The sequence below is a fragment of the Oreochromis aureus genome, linkage group 2 (genome assembly GCF_013358895.1).
Source record: "Oreochromis aureus strain Israel breed Guangdong linkage group 2, ZZ_aureus, whole genome shotgun sequence".
In the NCBI taxonomy this organism is placed as follows: domain Eukaryota; kingdom Metazoa; phylum Chordata; class Actinopteri; order Cichliformes; family Cichlidae; genus Oreochromis; species Oreochromis aureus.
In genome coordinates, this window is record NC_052943.1 from 21,610,730 (window position 1) to 21,625,541 (window position 14,812).

Here is a 14,812-nt window from a genome sequence, read left to right on the forward strand (position 1 = left end):
CAAATAAATACAGTTTCAACCGGTGTAGCATATCGTCTTTAAAACCAAAAGTGTGTCCTCATCTCTGTAGTCAAATATTGCGATCAACAGTATGGAAAGCACTGCACTGAGGTGTAACATGATAAGCACAGATGAAACCACAGTGGGGATTGCACTGCTCTAAAACAGTAAACTGTATATGAGGTAAATCAATTATGATCTATAAAAGTAAATGCAAAATTTGAATGAGAAAACTTTGTCAATACTTGTTCACTTAAACACTTTCATTACATTTCTTTGGTTTTCAAATTACATCTTCAACACTAAAGGTGATTAGACTTTATATAGAAGCAAGTTCTCTGCACCTCACTAAGACAAATAATTCAAATGTGAAATCATTTAGTTCATGTCTTGTCTTGCCTACAGGGGATTACACTTACCACACCAAAGTTATAAGACTGAAATACTGAGTGACAAAGTGTGAAGTCTGGATCAGATTAAGTGAGAAGCTTCTCTTTTTCCCTCTCTCTCTCTCTCTCTCTCTCTCTCTCTCTCTCTCTCTCACACACACACACACACACACACTCTCTCTATCCACACACACACAAACAGGAGAGTGAAGATAGAGAGACTGAGAGAGGGAGGGGTGGACAAGCTGCGGGAACATGCTGCTGAATAATTACCACTGACATCAGAATAGTTTTCTTTAGCTCTCTGAAGTGGCACAGCTCATTTGTACAGCCTGGAGCCATGTAGAGGTGTGTGTGAGTGCAACAGAGAAAGTCAAAGAGAGAGCAACTGAGAGAGAGAGAAAAAAAAGATTATACAAAACTTATAATAAACTGACACACATTAAACAGTATAACACTTATTGAAGTTTCTTTAGATTAATAGCACAAGAGTTCACCTGGTTTCTGTGTGTGTTTATTTGTGTGCACCCATAAGGTAGTGATTATTTTGATTTAGTCTTCTAGCTGTCAATGTGTGACACCAAGACAGCTGAGCATGCCCTGGGGAGCCATTTCCCTCTAAGTGGACCTTAAAAAACAGGAAACGTCTTCAAATCCCACTGAAGCGAAGAAGAGGATCAGGGCTACTGACTCTATACAATTCTCTTACTTTACAAACGAGCACACACCCAAATGCAAGTGCCTGAACATAGCGTGCACAGACCCAGAACACACACACACACACACACAGTCCCACCTGAGCCCTCCTGAATAGACACCATTCTCCACCCTGACAGCCGGGAACAATAGAGGTGAAAACGCAGCTTTTCAAAGACAGAATTGACCTGTCTGAACACATCAAGCGTCCTCGCCACCCGCTTCACTGCGTAAGCTTTTCCGTGCTGAGATGACTTCAGGTGATATCGTGTTTCTATACGGCTACACTTTTCTTCGCCTTCACTTGCATTTGCTTTGTAACAGATATAAGGTTTGTGTTTCCAATGTTACATCCAGCGGGCCAAGAAAGTGCTAAGAAACAACTGGAGAGAAGGGTCAATGTCCTGCCTAGTCTCGTGTAATTCAGTAAACTGAGGTATTCCTTCGTTAACAACATAATCCTTTTTTTATCTTTATAAAGTCAACAGGTGTTGGCACGGCAACAAAACGTCATGTCAGATTGTGCCTTTAGCTAAAAGCTTTGACTACAAACAAGTCATTAACATAAAAGTGTATCAGATTTCACCAGAACGCCAAAGTTTGGTGTGAGCTGAAACTCTGTCAAAAATAGAAAACAATGAAACCATTTCAATCAGCAACAAGCCGCAGTGTTATTTTGTCATCTGTTTATTGAATTTGTAGATTGAACACAATTTACCAAACTTAAATTTAGGGTTTGGTAATCGATGTACATAAGAACAAATCTTGGTTGTAAGCTAAATACATTTAATTGTGTCTGTGAATTCACAGGTGTGTGGGTAAAACCAACATATAAACAGGGTGGTGACTCATTTTAGCTAGGCGTACTTCATCTAGAGACCTCATGACAGTTTTCGTGTGTGTGTTTATTAAGGAGGTGGGTAGACCAGTGAGGACATAGAGTGCCTGGAGGAGGACGGTGGTCTAAAGATTGGAGACTTCCATCCAGAACTCTGGCCGAACGATGCGTCTGGGGTAAAAGGTCCTCCTTGAAAACGGCTGGGAGACGATAAGAGAGGCAAACTGTTAACCTACTGCAACAACAACGAGGCATAATTAGATACGCTACAAGTTATTAAATGTAACCTTCTCTTTTTTTACGCTCTCATTGATGCAGTTTTCTTGTTGTGTTTTATGTGGGGCAGAATCAACACAAATTTCACAGTAGTGTGATTTCTACATGTCATGTTCCCTGGGTTTTGAGTTAATGTTTCTTCTGGATGCCCCATGTTTGAGTTGGTTTCAGCTGTGTACTCACCTGTTACCGCTCCCCTCGTTATCTGGTGTGTCTATATATATTGTCTCTGTCTCCCTCCCTCTGTTTATTCATTATCCCTCATAGCTGTGTGTAGCTCTGCACAGTACCTCGGCACTCTGGGTTTGACAGTGACGCTGTATTTCCTAGTGATCCTTAGAGTTGTTCATTGGCTTGCTTATCTGTTTGTTCCTGTGTATTTTTAGACTATGAGAATTAAATGCTCATTTTGAGTTTACTCCTGCCTTTTTGTGTGTTCTGAAGTTGTGTCCACAAATAAACAGCTCACACAGTCATGACACTGCATGTTTTTCTTGAAACAAATGAACTGTTCAACAAAATGAAAAAAATCATACAAGTACGCAAATGATCAGTACCAGCAATAAACTTAGGAAAACCTGAGACATTTTGAAGTGTTTTTTAAACTAGCAGAAGATTATCAGACTTTTATTTCCCAAACTAATACACAAAAAACAAAACTAAACATCAGAAAGGCTCACATGATATAAAATCTACACAGAACAGTGGCCCCAGCTACGCAGGAGATTCAAACCACGAGCCTTCTTGCTGTGAGATAACAATGCTAATCACTGCATCACCATGCTGCCTATGATATTGTTTTGATGTATTTAATGAATTAAACTTGTTACCTCACTGTGGCTGAGCACGCGGCGTGACTGGCTGACATGTTTGGGTTGGACGATCTGTGAGGCATGGTGCCTGCACGTTACACAAGATAAAACCATAGTTAATCCTTAACACAAGTCGTGCAGATAAAAATGGCTCACAATGATTAAAAAAATTCCTAGGTCATTATAGGCTTATGTGTCTCTTGTTCCACCTCACGAGCTTACTGCATGTTTCATTTGGAAAACCATCAGAGATGGCAAGATAAACAGGTGAGTCATCTTCCACAGTAATTTGCATCAAACTTGCACAGATGTTGCTACCAACAAACCAGGTAAAACACCTAAAACTTGTGCACACGCCTCTGCTGCCGTTAGGTCTATAATTAATGACACAGCTCATCCTTATCTTGCAGTAACCATCAATCAAATGTTCTGTAAAAATTATTTTTAATAGCATAATCAATCCACTGATGGTTACAAAATGATCCTCTTGTATATTAGCATATTTCCTGAATTAAAGTGCTATGTAGGTATAGTAGATATCTACAATGTCTAAAGTGATAAAGGAAGAGCAACTAAAGGACTGTCATCTTATTTATCTGCATTGGTTTATTTACTATAGGTGGTCAAATCATCAGTTTGCAATAAACATAAGTGCACAATGACAGCATTTGTAGCAAATGGAAATATCTGACACAGATGACACCTCTTCCATTAGTTAAAACCAAAACCAGTAGCTGCATAACAGGCAGCAGAAAGCACATACCAGTCCATCCATCTTGTGAAGCTCTGATAAATGAGCCAGAGTTAGGCTGAAAGACAGATTCACAGAGAAACAGCACAAATCATGATGTTTTATTTCCTTAATACTTTCAGTCATAATATACCAAAGCCTTAAAGTCAGTGTCAGGATGCTGTGTAATCTCGACAGAATCTCATTCATAACAATGATAGACAGCGAGCGGAGTAACTGGCACTTACTTTCCAGAACAGACTCCTTTGATCCACCTCCATGTTTTCAGTGCTGCCAGACAGGAAGGCACACTTCATTAGTTCTGTTGGCTTCAGCGTTTCTAACAGTGCACCGATACCTGAATGCTTTCGATTTTTCTTTAATAGGACAACATTTAAAGTTGCATTAGTATTTATTTTTTCTATAGTAAAACACTGACACATCCTTAGTGAGCAATGGACTTTGTAGATTTAAAAAAAAAACATTCATGTACAAATGGAGCACTAATGAATACGAGAAAACGTGGTATAATGTAGTGAAATAAATCTGACCTTCTACGTTCTATCCGTATTTTAAGCAGTTTTTGGTAATTTATTAAATACTTTATTAATTCTACACTAAACTGTAGAAGAAAAACTGTAAATGAACTTCAAAAATTAGATTATTCACATGTTATTTTTACCAAAATCATGACTCTTATGTGCACTTTACTGTACTTGTGAAAGAAAACAGATTATTTGAGTTGCGGGGATTTTCAAAATATAAATCATTCACTCTGTGATACTTTAAGCAAGATCAAAATAATTTGAGACCAAATTTATATTATAATGGCACCACTTCACCCGCGTTGCCACCCAGCAAAGCAGAAAGACATCTATCAGTGACTAAAGTGCCAGCGGCTGAATTGACCCTGCAGGAAATGACATTTATATCCGCTCTCCATCTTCTAAAGCCAATGTCTCAGTGGATAAAATAACAATAATACTATTAAATTCTGACACTCAATCAATCCTGTGTCAGTACTGTGTAGGAAACCCAGTATGTTTTCCTGATTAAACCCAAGCAAAGATCAGCTTATTCAGGTGTGTGGATAGCCGCAGGGCAGGGCAAAGCTCACGGCAACGAAAGCTAACATAAGACATCAGTAGTGAAGCCAGGATATAACTTGTTTGCGCTGTGAACTACCTCCTACTTTCTCTCTCTCTGAAGCCTGAGGTATAGTAAGAGAATAATATAGGCCAAAGAAGAAAAATTAGCAGCATGAGATAGAATGAAGAGAGTATTAATCAAAAATGAACAGGAGAAGGTCAGCGCTATTAAGGAAAATTGTGAAATTGTAGACAGAGACTATACTCACACATTAGTAGCTGAAGAGTGTCGTGAGAGGGACACAGAGGAGTTATATGGTATCTGTAGGACTTAGATGAAAAAGAAGGAGCAAAATTTAAAGCAACTTAAAAGATGCTGTATGCTATTAGTGACAGACAGTTATTTAGTTATTCATAAAATGAACTACTTAGATGGTTGTTTTACAGTCTAAAAGTAATAAGGTTACAAAAGTTTCTGGTCTTTGTGCAGGATCTTTTTGCAACTTGTAACTCATAGATTTAAACAAATATAATCTTTTATTATAATTAATTATAATAAAAGATGTTTTATCTGCTTCATTGATTGTAGCAATAACAAAGTGTATAAAATAAACAAACCACGTTTAGTATAATAACTAAAAAAGTCACTTTGTTAGGTACACCATGCTGTTAATGATTGGACCCTCTTTTGCCTTCAGAACTGCCTTAATTCTTCATAACACACATTCAACAGGATGCTGGAAACATTCCTAAGAGATTTTGATTCATAATGAATATGACGACATCACACAGTTGTTGTAGATTTGTTAGCTGCAGATCTATGAGTTCCCACACTCTAAATATATAACACTATTTTTTTCCCCCATTTGTATGTTTGTACAGTTCTTACTTGTGGATACTGTTCATATGTACATAGTGCTACAGAACTGTGTACCTCACCCCCCTTTCTTTTCCCACGTGTCTGCTCTGAATAGAAGACACGCTGTATCTCACTGTACATGTGTATAGTGGCAATAAAAGGCATTGTATTCTATTCAAATTGTCCCAAGAAATCCCCCCCGGACCATTACACCACCGCCAGCCTGAACTGTTGACACATGGAAGGGTAGATCCCTGCTTATGAGAAATTCTGACCCCTACCACTATTATTGTCCAGTTTTGGTGAGCCCATGGGAACTGTAAACTCACATTCCTATTCGTAACTGACAGGAGTGGAGTGTGGTGTTTAAGGTCAAATGTGTTATCCATTCAGAGATGTTCTTTTGCCGCCTTCCTATCAGCTCACAGCAGTCTGGCATTATCCTCTGACCTCAGATATCAGCAATAGAGGACTCCCACTCACTGTTTATTTTCTTTAACCATCTGACACCAACAACCACACCATGTTCAAAGTGATTTAAATCAATTTTCTTCCACATTCTGATGCTCACTTTGAACATCAGGTTGTCCCGTCCATGTGTACATGGCTAAATGCACTGAATTGCCGCCACATGACTAGCTGAGTAGATATTTATGCTAACAAGCACTTGAACAGGTGTATCTGTGAAGTTGACAGTGAGTGTACATATACAATTCTTGCATAGGACAGAATTAGTAATAAAAATTGTTAATGGTACACAGTATGTCTGGATATTTTTTCAGGCGCCACCGACAAACAGATCATTACAGCTGCCAATACAATAAGAGATAGTTTACCTGGTTTATGTCCATGTGGGGTTTGGGAACTATGGCTCATATGGTGCCCAGATGACGCTTTGGTACTGAGTAACAGGAGTAATAAATAATGTTAATCGCTTACACAAAGCACACCTGCTGGACTGAAACCTACACTAAGATAGCTGGTGATTGAGTTTCTGCATGAAATCAGAGTGGATTAAGACATAAGAGATGAATGTAACTGTAGTATTTTTATAGATTATTCTATACAGACGTATATGTCTGTATTTTTATTGCTGAATTCATGTCAACATGCCCATTTAAACACTAAAGCATTACTATAGTTAAATCATAGATGTGCCAGGAGTGACACCTAGTGAACGGTGAGGTAGAACAACCGGTTGGCTGTAAAAGTCTTTAATCACTGATAGAAAACTAAACTGGCTTTTAACTGCCTCCACTAATCATTACTTACTATTTTTTAAATTTTATTTTACCTTCATATCATTACTATTGATGCAAAACCCTAAAAAAAATGTATATTCCAATGTATAGCACAGGGAATTTTGCCAGACATTTGTTAATCAAAAGAAAACATAAAATAAGAATTAGGAGAGCAATAACTGGCTTTAGTAAGCAGAAACTGACAATTACACATTGGGTTAACTATCTATTCAGTGTTGTACCTCTGAAGCTTTAGTGCATTTTCCAGCTTAGCAATGTAGGCACTCTGTTCATTCAGCTTCCTGTTAATTGGAAAAAAGAAAAGAAAAAAAGAAACCCTTCCAACTTTTCACAAACTGCAGCTTATTTCAAATCTAATTTAACTTACTTTGTCATCTGCTGCATTTCTTGCTTCATCCTCACTACTGCCTCCTCTAGCTTTTCATTCTGTAAGTGATTAATTGATAAGTTTGGTACACTAGGTGGCATAAGCATGAATCTGTTTCAGTTGCTGCTGTGGTCAGAGCTAGACAGCCAGTGTGGTTGATGAGTTAAATGTTGCAGAATGCTGGCTTCTTTTAGATAGAAAAGGAAAATTTTAAGGCAAAGAAATACAAAAAAAGAAAAAAAATCCTCTCACCCTTTGCTCGTAGTGAGTGAAGAGCCTCTTTTGATGTTTTTCCTGGTACTTTATAACCTGGGAAAACGCAGAATAAGTGCTGTTTGTGCAAGTTCTGCATTACACTATTGCATTTAAACCTCCATACATTTTTTGGACATATTTAAATGCTATAAAGCACAATTGTTTACAGGTCACTGGTGATATACAATCAAATTATAGGTGTCAAGAAAATGACTGAACTTGGCTGATTTCCGTTAAGTGCTTGGCTGCCACCACTTTGATGTTTGAGAAAAGGGCCTTCACACCAGGGCTGCTCTGAAACAAGCACATTTAACATAACTCTAATGACAGCAGAATATTAAACTTTTAATGGTCTGATTATTAATTTGGCTATCCCACCCCAACACCCACAGTTACCTGGGGATTTAATGAGAAAAGAGTGCTTACTTTGTCAGACAGTGGTGACAGTTGGCATTTAGCATTGCAGATTAAACAGCTGCCTGGTTGGCCTGAAAGAAACATTATATTTAAACCAAAATTACAAAGTCAAGAATATAATGCTGGCTTGCAAGGATTGGAAGACATGGAAGGACTGAAAATTGACTTCGAGGGTTTCTGTTCGTGAAACAAAATCAGTTAAATGGCTTTGTCTAACCATGGGAGACAGACAAAGTCAAAGAAAGTCTGATTAAGGTGAGACCAATCATGAACAACTCCAGGGCTAATGAATAGTGATTAAAGGACCTCCAGGAGTACCATCCATTGGTGAATGCTGTAATTTCGCTCTGAATTTTTGAATGAAACATATAATCACAGAGCATCACTGGTTTTCTTTATAATATAACAATCTCTAACACTGATATTTAATATATCTGAAACATAGATCTCTAGGGAGATCCTTTCCTTTAGAGACAACTTAGAAACATGCAACACTCAGTGAAAAGCTAAATAATCAGCTCTGCAATATCACTTAGAGCCCAACAGATGTCCCTGTCTAATCATGCTTTCATTTGCCTGGGGAGTAGGAAGGCTGTAGTGTAGACTTGATGCTTAAATATATGCATGTATTCCAAACAGTGTTTGTTTTGACTGTGTTTGCAACAAAAGTGTTTATTTACCTCTCTGATAACCTCTCTGATAACAGTCACTGCAGATGACATGGCCACAGCTTGTGACCGCCAGTTTGCGGTCAGCACTTTGAGAAAGAAAGCAGGAATTGCAGCAAACCCAGGAAGCCATTTCAAAACCTGCAGGAAAACAAGATTAGGTGAGGAGGAGTTAATGAGCTAATTTAGCTAACTTTCTTTGCTAACTCACGTTTATGAATTAGCAGATTTAGCTAAAGGTCTTCTAACTCTTATTTACACGTGTATTAAAATTGTTACTGATTATCTTCTACATATAGTTCGTTTTTACAGCCATATTTCATTAAGGTTTATTAGATAACTATATTTATTACTTTGAAAACCTTGTGACTGCAAGTGAAGCTAAAGGCTAATTTAGCTTATATTAGCTCTGTCCTACTCCTAGAGTCATTAATGGTTAATATATGTCGTCACTGCTTATAATAAAGGTAACGTTACCTTTTCGCTGATGGTCAGTTGTTGTTGAAGCTGTCTGTCCAACTTCTAACTTAAATTGCTGGAAACCTGTAAATACCTATTTAAGATTATGCCTGTTGGACATTTGAACACCAGGTAAGCTATGAGTGAAATGCATCATAATCACATGATGATTCTTATGCTATTAGCTTATATTTTCTAAAATCATAGTAGGTAATTATAACACATTCAGGGTTTGTAAACATTGTGTATATTTTCCTAATTGCTGGCTATGATTTTCACCTTATTTAGGGCAAAATTGCAGTAATATAAACTATTATATTGAGTAAATGTCACACAAATCAAAGACCACAACGACCTAATGCCTCAAACAATATTTTATTCAACAAAAAACATAATTTTGCAAGCACCGTTCCAAGTTTTTACACAATTTTTTCATATTTTAATTTGCAAATGATACAGTTGTGCGCAGAAGTTTACATGCAATCATGAATATCATGGTAACTTTGGACTTTTAATAATTTCTTTGAACTGTTCTTTTTCCAGAGTGAAAAGCACACATCTTTATATATTTTCTAGCTCTGTGCACCCAAATCTTGGTTTTATTTATTTATTTAGGATTTTCTGTAATCCACGGCATCAAAAGGAAACATGAAGGCTCAAATATATGTCCACATTCACTTAAGTCCTTTAATAAGCGGTGCTAAATGTTTTATGCTGTATTTTAACTTGACAAAACCAAGGTCAGTTAACTTTTGTGATCATGATTAACTACAGCTGCTAGTTTCTCTTTTTAGCATAAAAAAGATTTGATTGACACCACTGATTAGATTGACCAATACTCAGAGCAATGAGAAAGTCCAAGGAACTCAGATTTAAACAGGAGAATTGTAGATTTACGCAAGTTGGGAAGATCTTTGGAAATGAGTTCTAAACAACTGTAGTTTCCAAGATCATCAGTACAAACAATTGCACACATGTTATTTGGGTGTTTCACCACTTTTTCACTCTGACAGAAGACACAATATGTCATGAAAGGAAATTGGTTAGGTTGTTCAGGAACAACTGGGGGAATGAGGATCAAGCCTGCCACGAACTGGAAACTGCTGGAAGACTAGTGTCACTGTAAACAGTGAAGCGGGTTTTACATCGCCATGCATTGAGAGAATGCCAACCAGGAAAGAAGCCCTGAATATAAACTTTAATTTTGACTTAAAGTTGCAGCTACCCACATGGACATGCCTTCTGGTGAAATGTTTCATAGTCAGATGTGGCCAATAATGACAATAGATATATTCAGATGAGTATGGATGAAGCTTTCAAACCTAAGAACACTACCAGCTAACAAGCATGATGGTGGTAGCATCATGTTCTGGGTCTGTTTTGCTGTCAGTGGTACTGGTACATTGCACAAAGTCAAGGGTGGGCAACTCCAACTCGATTTGCCCTTGATCCAACCCAGCTGATTTAAATGGCTAAATTACCTCTTCAACATGTCTTAAAGTTATCCAGAGGCCTGGTAATGAACTGAAATGAAAACTGGTAATGAAAATCATTTGATTCAGGTGTGTTGACCCAGGGTGATATCTAAAACCTGCAGGACACCAGCCGTTGAGTCCTGGAGTTGCCCACCCCTGCACAAAGTGGATGAAATAATAAAGAAGGACTACCTCCAAATTCTTCAGCTTCACCTCAAATCAGCAACTAGATGGCTGAAATTTGGACACAGTTGGGTGTTAGAACAGGACACTGATCCCAAACACATTAAAACTGGTTTTGGAATTGATAAAGCAGGCTAATATTAGGTCTCTCGAATGGCCTTCCCAAAGCCCTGACCACAACATTATTGAAAATTTGTGAACTATGCCTAAAAGTTTAATCTTTGCCAAGAAAGCAGTCAATATTATATATATTTGATCCAACATGTATATTTGTGACCCTGACTGTATTAAAGAAAATCCCAAATAGACCCAATTTTTGATTATAATCATTAAAAATGTGTGCTGTACATTCATTCCAACCAATAGTTCAAAGAAATCATTAAAACTCCAGATTACCACAACTTCATGCCCATGATGGATGTATGTACTTCTCACCACAACTGTATATACAATAGTCTTAAACACCATACTCTCGAGCATCGCACCAGCTGTTTGGTAAAAACTGGCCTTTTTATAAAGCGTTACAGCCCTAGAGCACTCAAACTTCACTGGTACAGGTATGTGAAATAAAAGTAAAAACAATGAGGCTGGTCAAAGCTCTTCATCAGACCAGTTTCTTCTCGATGAAGAAGTCTTTGAGTCTTTTCATCTGCCAGAAACCAACCACCAGCAGAATGGAGGTCTGCACTGTAGCCCACCACAACACTTTGCTGTTGGTGTTCTCACTGATCTGACGAAATACCTCCTCCTTCTCCTGAATGACAACAGGCAAGAAAATAAAAAAGAAAGAAAGAAGAATAGAATAGATAACCTGTTATATGATGTAATTTTACCATTTTACAATGAATATATTCTCCTTTATTGGTAGCAGTGTAAAAGAGTACTTCAAGATTCTTGACGTGAAGTGAAGCTTATATCTAATATACAGGGATGTCCCTTTTCTCTGGTCTCGTTACTGTATTTCAGGTTTAAACGACTGTTAAGACAGTGCAGGAAAATATTTATTTACCCTCTGGAACTCCTGCTGCCTGGTAATGTGAATCATCTGCTCCGTCAGGTGTCTAAGACTGTTCTCCAGGGCCTCCATGCTGTCCTTGGTCCTATCAGTATTGTGGCCAACTGTGAACTCTCCCATTTGTACATCCAAATGTAGCTTCTGTATAGCAAAATTTTTTAAACAGAAGTTAATGTTAACTATTAGTCAGTGTTTAAACAGGGTGTCCATTTCTGTATTTTGCTTTGTTTTGAATAACATTTGTTCTGTGTGTCCACATTTCTCACCAGACGTTCACGGGCAAAGACAGAAAAACTTGTCGAGTTTGTTTTAAAGCAAAGAAGATGCTGACCAGAGGTGTGAGCTGTGAAGGTGAATTTACCAAATTTCCCATAGCGCTTGGACAATACAATCTGAAAAGTAGGAAAGTTACTATTATTATTAGGCTGTGATAAGCACTTGTTTTTGTTTATTTGTTTCTTTTTAATTTCCAAAGATACATATTTTTAATGTAACATCACATGAAGACATTCAAGTGACCCTGGCTTTCTTATACCCCGTATCGTTTGAGTCCAGTACCTCACTGTTTGAATCTTTTACTGTCACAGTGAGGCCAAGTTGAGGTAATTTTGATAACGCGTTCATATCCCAAGGCTCCAAAAGAAAAAACCCTAAAGGTAAGAGACACACACATAAGTGCAAACATATACACAAACAAAATTACACACACAGTAACTACAAAGCCCCTTAGCAAGCTTGCAAGATTCGTGACATATGCTTATGATAAGATTGATAGTTTCCAGTTTGTTTATTCTGTGGTTATCAAAAATCACCGTAATCATTAAAAAGTCTTAAATAGTCTGCGATTAACATCAAGGAAAAAAGATCTGAGAAATGTTAAGTAATGTAAAGTATCGCAAAACACTGGCACACATACTGCTCAGTAAATATGGAAAACTGCAGAGAGAATCACTGAACTACCGTGTGGTAAATAAGAACCAAATACAGTTTGTTCTAGTGACTCTCAGGTAGCTGTGTACCCAGGTGGTATTACTTGGTTATACATCCTTAAATACACTGCTTTTTCATGAGGTTCTTTCATGAGGAGATCTTAAAAAGCACTCATTTTGATTTCCAACTGCATGAACCTTGCAGTTGGTGGAATGCTCTTTATATTTCTTTCTTTATTGTATTCATTTAACTACTGGATACACTGGAAGTGTTTCATTTAAAACAAGGCTTGAATAGCTTTTTATAGTTTTTGCACTTGCTCAAATTAGAAACATAATATTGTGCATGTAAAGCTACTGTGTGATTCAGAAATCACATGGTTTTTAACATTTGTAAATAATTACATTCACCCTCAATCACTGATTCCACTTTTATTGCTATGATTGGGTATCATAAATGATACTCAGGAGGACTTTTCCCCATCTAAAACACTCACCGGTCACTAGTGTGTCTTCAGGAATCTCCTCAATGATGCATTTCTCCTCCTGCTCTCCAAGATGAAAAAACATGGCTGCAGCCAGCATCAGGTAACACTGAAGGAGAAAGCCAGTCCCTTGCAAACCCATTTTATGTTAACAGCAAACTATTAGATTACACTTAACAGTGACCTAATGCTTTGCCTGCAGTTCCAGTAGAGCCTTTATGTAGATCTGCAAATTCTAGCTCAAGTTTGAGGTATTTTCCATTTAATGATGCCCATATGTCAGAGTGTGAGAAACTCACAGGTGCTACTTTGTGTGACAAGTTATTCTGGTAATTTTGTAACTGGTTAACCTGGCAACCAATAGAAAAGCTGCAATGGCAAGCATGCACCTGATATAGGATATCTAGCAGTTTCTTCGTTTCACTGCAGATTATATTTATATTCTGACACTAACACGAGGTAGGAATAAGCATCATGAACTTTCGGACACATATAACAATTTGTAGTGTCACTTATAAAAAATGTTGTGTGTTTATCAAGGATGTACTTTACATTTACCTCAGTAAAATCCAAGAAGGTGCTTTCCAGCTTTTTTCTGTACTTTAGAGTACCAAAGGACAATTCTATGCAAAATATTAGCACATTGTAATATAGTAAGTTGATTGTTTGACAGTGTCCTATTGTGTAATCAGTGTAGGAAATGTAATCCAGCCCATTGCGTAAAATGCCATATGTTTACCTTAGATGAGGTCACGAGCAGAGTAAACTCCCACACACACTGAATGAACCCATCTCATATTTAGCATCTGCAAAAGTTGTCATCCCTAAAGTAAGCAAAGAATCAGATTTCCTTCTCATCCCACACTCTGGTAGCTTTACAGGAAGCTTGAATAGTAAATCAGTACTTTTATCATACCAATAAAATAACCACAGGTTTTATACTGTGTCTGTTAAAAATTAAATTTCACAAACAAAGCAGTGATGTTTGTCATGACATTGCACCAAACTGGATGTTTACGTTACTCTTACTTCTGACACATACGTTAGTGAACCTACAATAGAAAAGCTAAAACAGAATCCCACATCTTTAGCTCAGTAATTTTCCTCTCCCTCGTCATTCCGAACGGAAGGAGATCCCTCATGTACCAGATGTTTAGTTCTGATTGCTATTCAGTCTGTCATCATCTGTAGTTTCAGTGCTGGCTTGGTGGGAATATCTGTTTTACATATTTACGCTAATATTGTTTACTTAAAATTATGTCGTCTTCATCGTGCCCTGAAAGAAAAGGTCATTTTTCTATGTACATATATATTTTTGTGCAGTAGAATTTATGCTTTATAGCCTTTATGTGAAATTAATTTATTGCTATATTGCTATAGTTCTAAACATTTCATGAACTCTTTTAAATCACTGGAGATCACTTGTGTTCACTTTATGACCAACACTTCATTAGGGTGAATTCAGTCCAAAACTGTGAACTGAGGTCAGCTTGTCCTCTACACTCCATTGGATCCTGCAAACCCAACATCAGTAATATTACCTTAATGCATGCCTAATATTTAAAGGTGATAATCGACAGGCCATGACAGTTTTAATTAAACGATGCCA

General features: G+C 37.4%; 3 protein-coding genes across 4 annotated transcripts in view; 1 reads left to right on the top strand and 2 right to left on the bottom strand.

The window, feature by feature from the left end:
* Nucleotides 1–1,767: 1,767 nt before the first annotated feature.
* LOC116314680 (probable E3 SUMO-protein ligase RNF212) lies at nt 1,768–9,277 on the bottom strand. 2 transcript variants are annotated; one of them, XM_031732772.2, is made up of 13 exons: nt 9,135–9,277; nt 8,670–8,798; nt 7,999–8,060; nt 7,792–7,866; nt 7,570–7,626; nt 7,318–7,376; nt 7,172–7,231; nt 6,525–6,589; nt 5,099–5,159; nt 3,990–4,032; nt 3,775–3,820; nt 3,030–3,099; nt 1,768–2,123 (listed from the first exon to the last, which is right to left on the bottom strand). In XM_031732772.2, the coding sequence occupies exons 2-13, from the start codon at nt 8,788–8,790 to the stop codon at nt 1,994–1,996; spliced, it is 849 nt and encodes a 282-aa protein (XP_031588632.1). In that variant the 5' UTR covers nt 8,791–8,798; nt 9,135–9,277; the 3' UTR covers nt 1,768–1,993. The 2 variants fall into 2 exon arrangements, with proteins under 2 accessions (XP_031588632.1, XP_039454351.1); XM_039598417.1 differs by lacking the exon at nt 9,135–9,277 and having other exon boundaries at nt 8,670–8,834.
* A 195-nt stretch (nt 9,278–9,472) lies between these two features.
* On the bottom strand, nt 9,473–13,499 carry si:ch211-255i20.3 (transmembrane emp24 domain-containing protein 11). The gene is made up of 5 exons (XM_031732773.2): nt 13,216–13,499; nt 12,348–12,439; nt 12,056–12,181; nt 11,784–11,930; nt 9,473–11,528 (listed from the first exon to the last, which is right to left on the bottom strand). The coding sequence occupies exons 1-5, from the start codon at nt 13,343–13,345 to the stop codon at nt 11,379–11,381; spliced, it is 645 nt and encodes a 214-aa protein (XP_031588633.1). The 5' UTR covers nt 13,346–13,499; the 3' UTR covers nt 9,473–11,378.
* Nucleotides 12,375–14,812, top strand: part of maea (macrophage erythroblast attacher, E3 ubiquitin ligase) — a 90,917-nt gene continuing 88,479 nt past the window's right edge. Inside the window, exon 1 of the mRNA XM_031732759.2 lies at nt 12,375–12,445. The gene's annotated coding sequence lies outside the window, so the exon portion shown is untranslated. The remainder of the gene's footprint in view (nt 12,446–14,812) is intronic.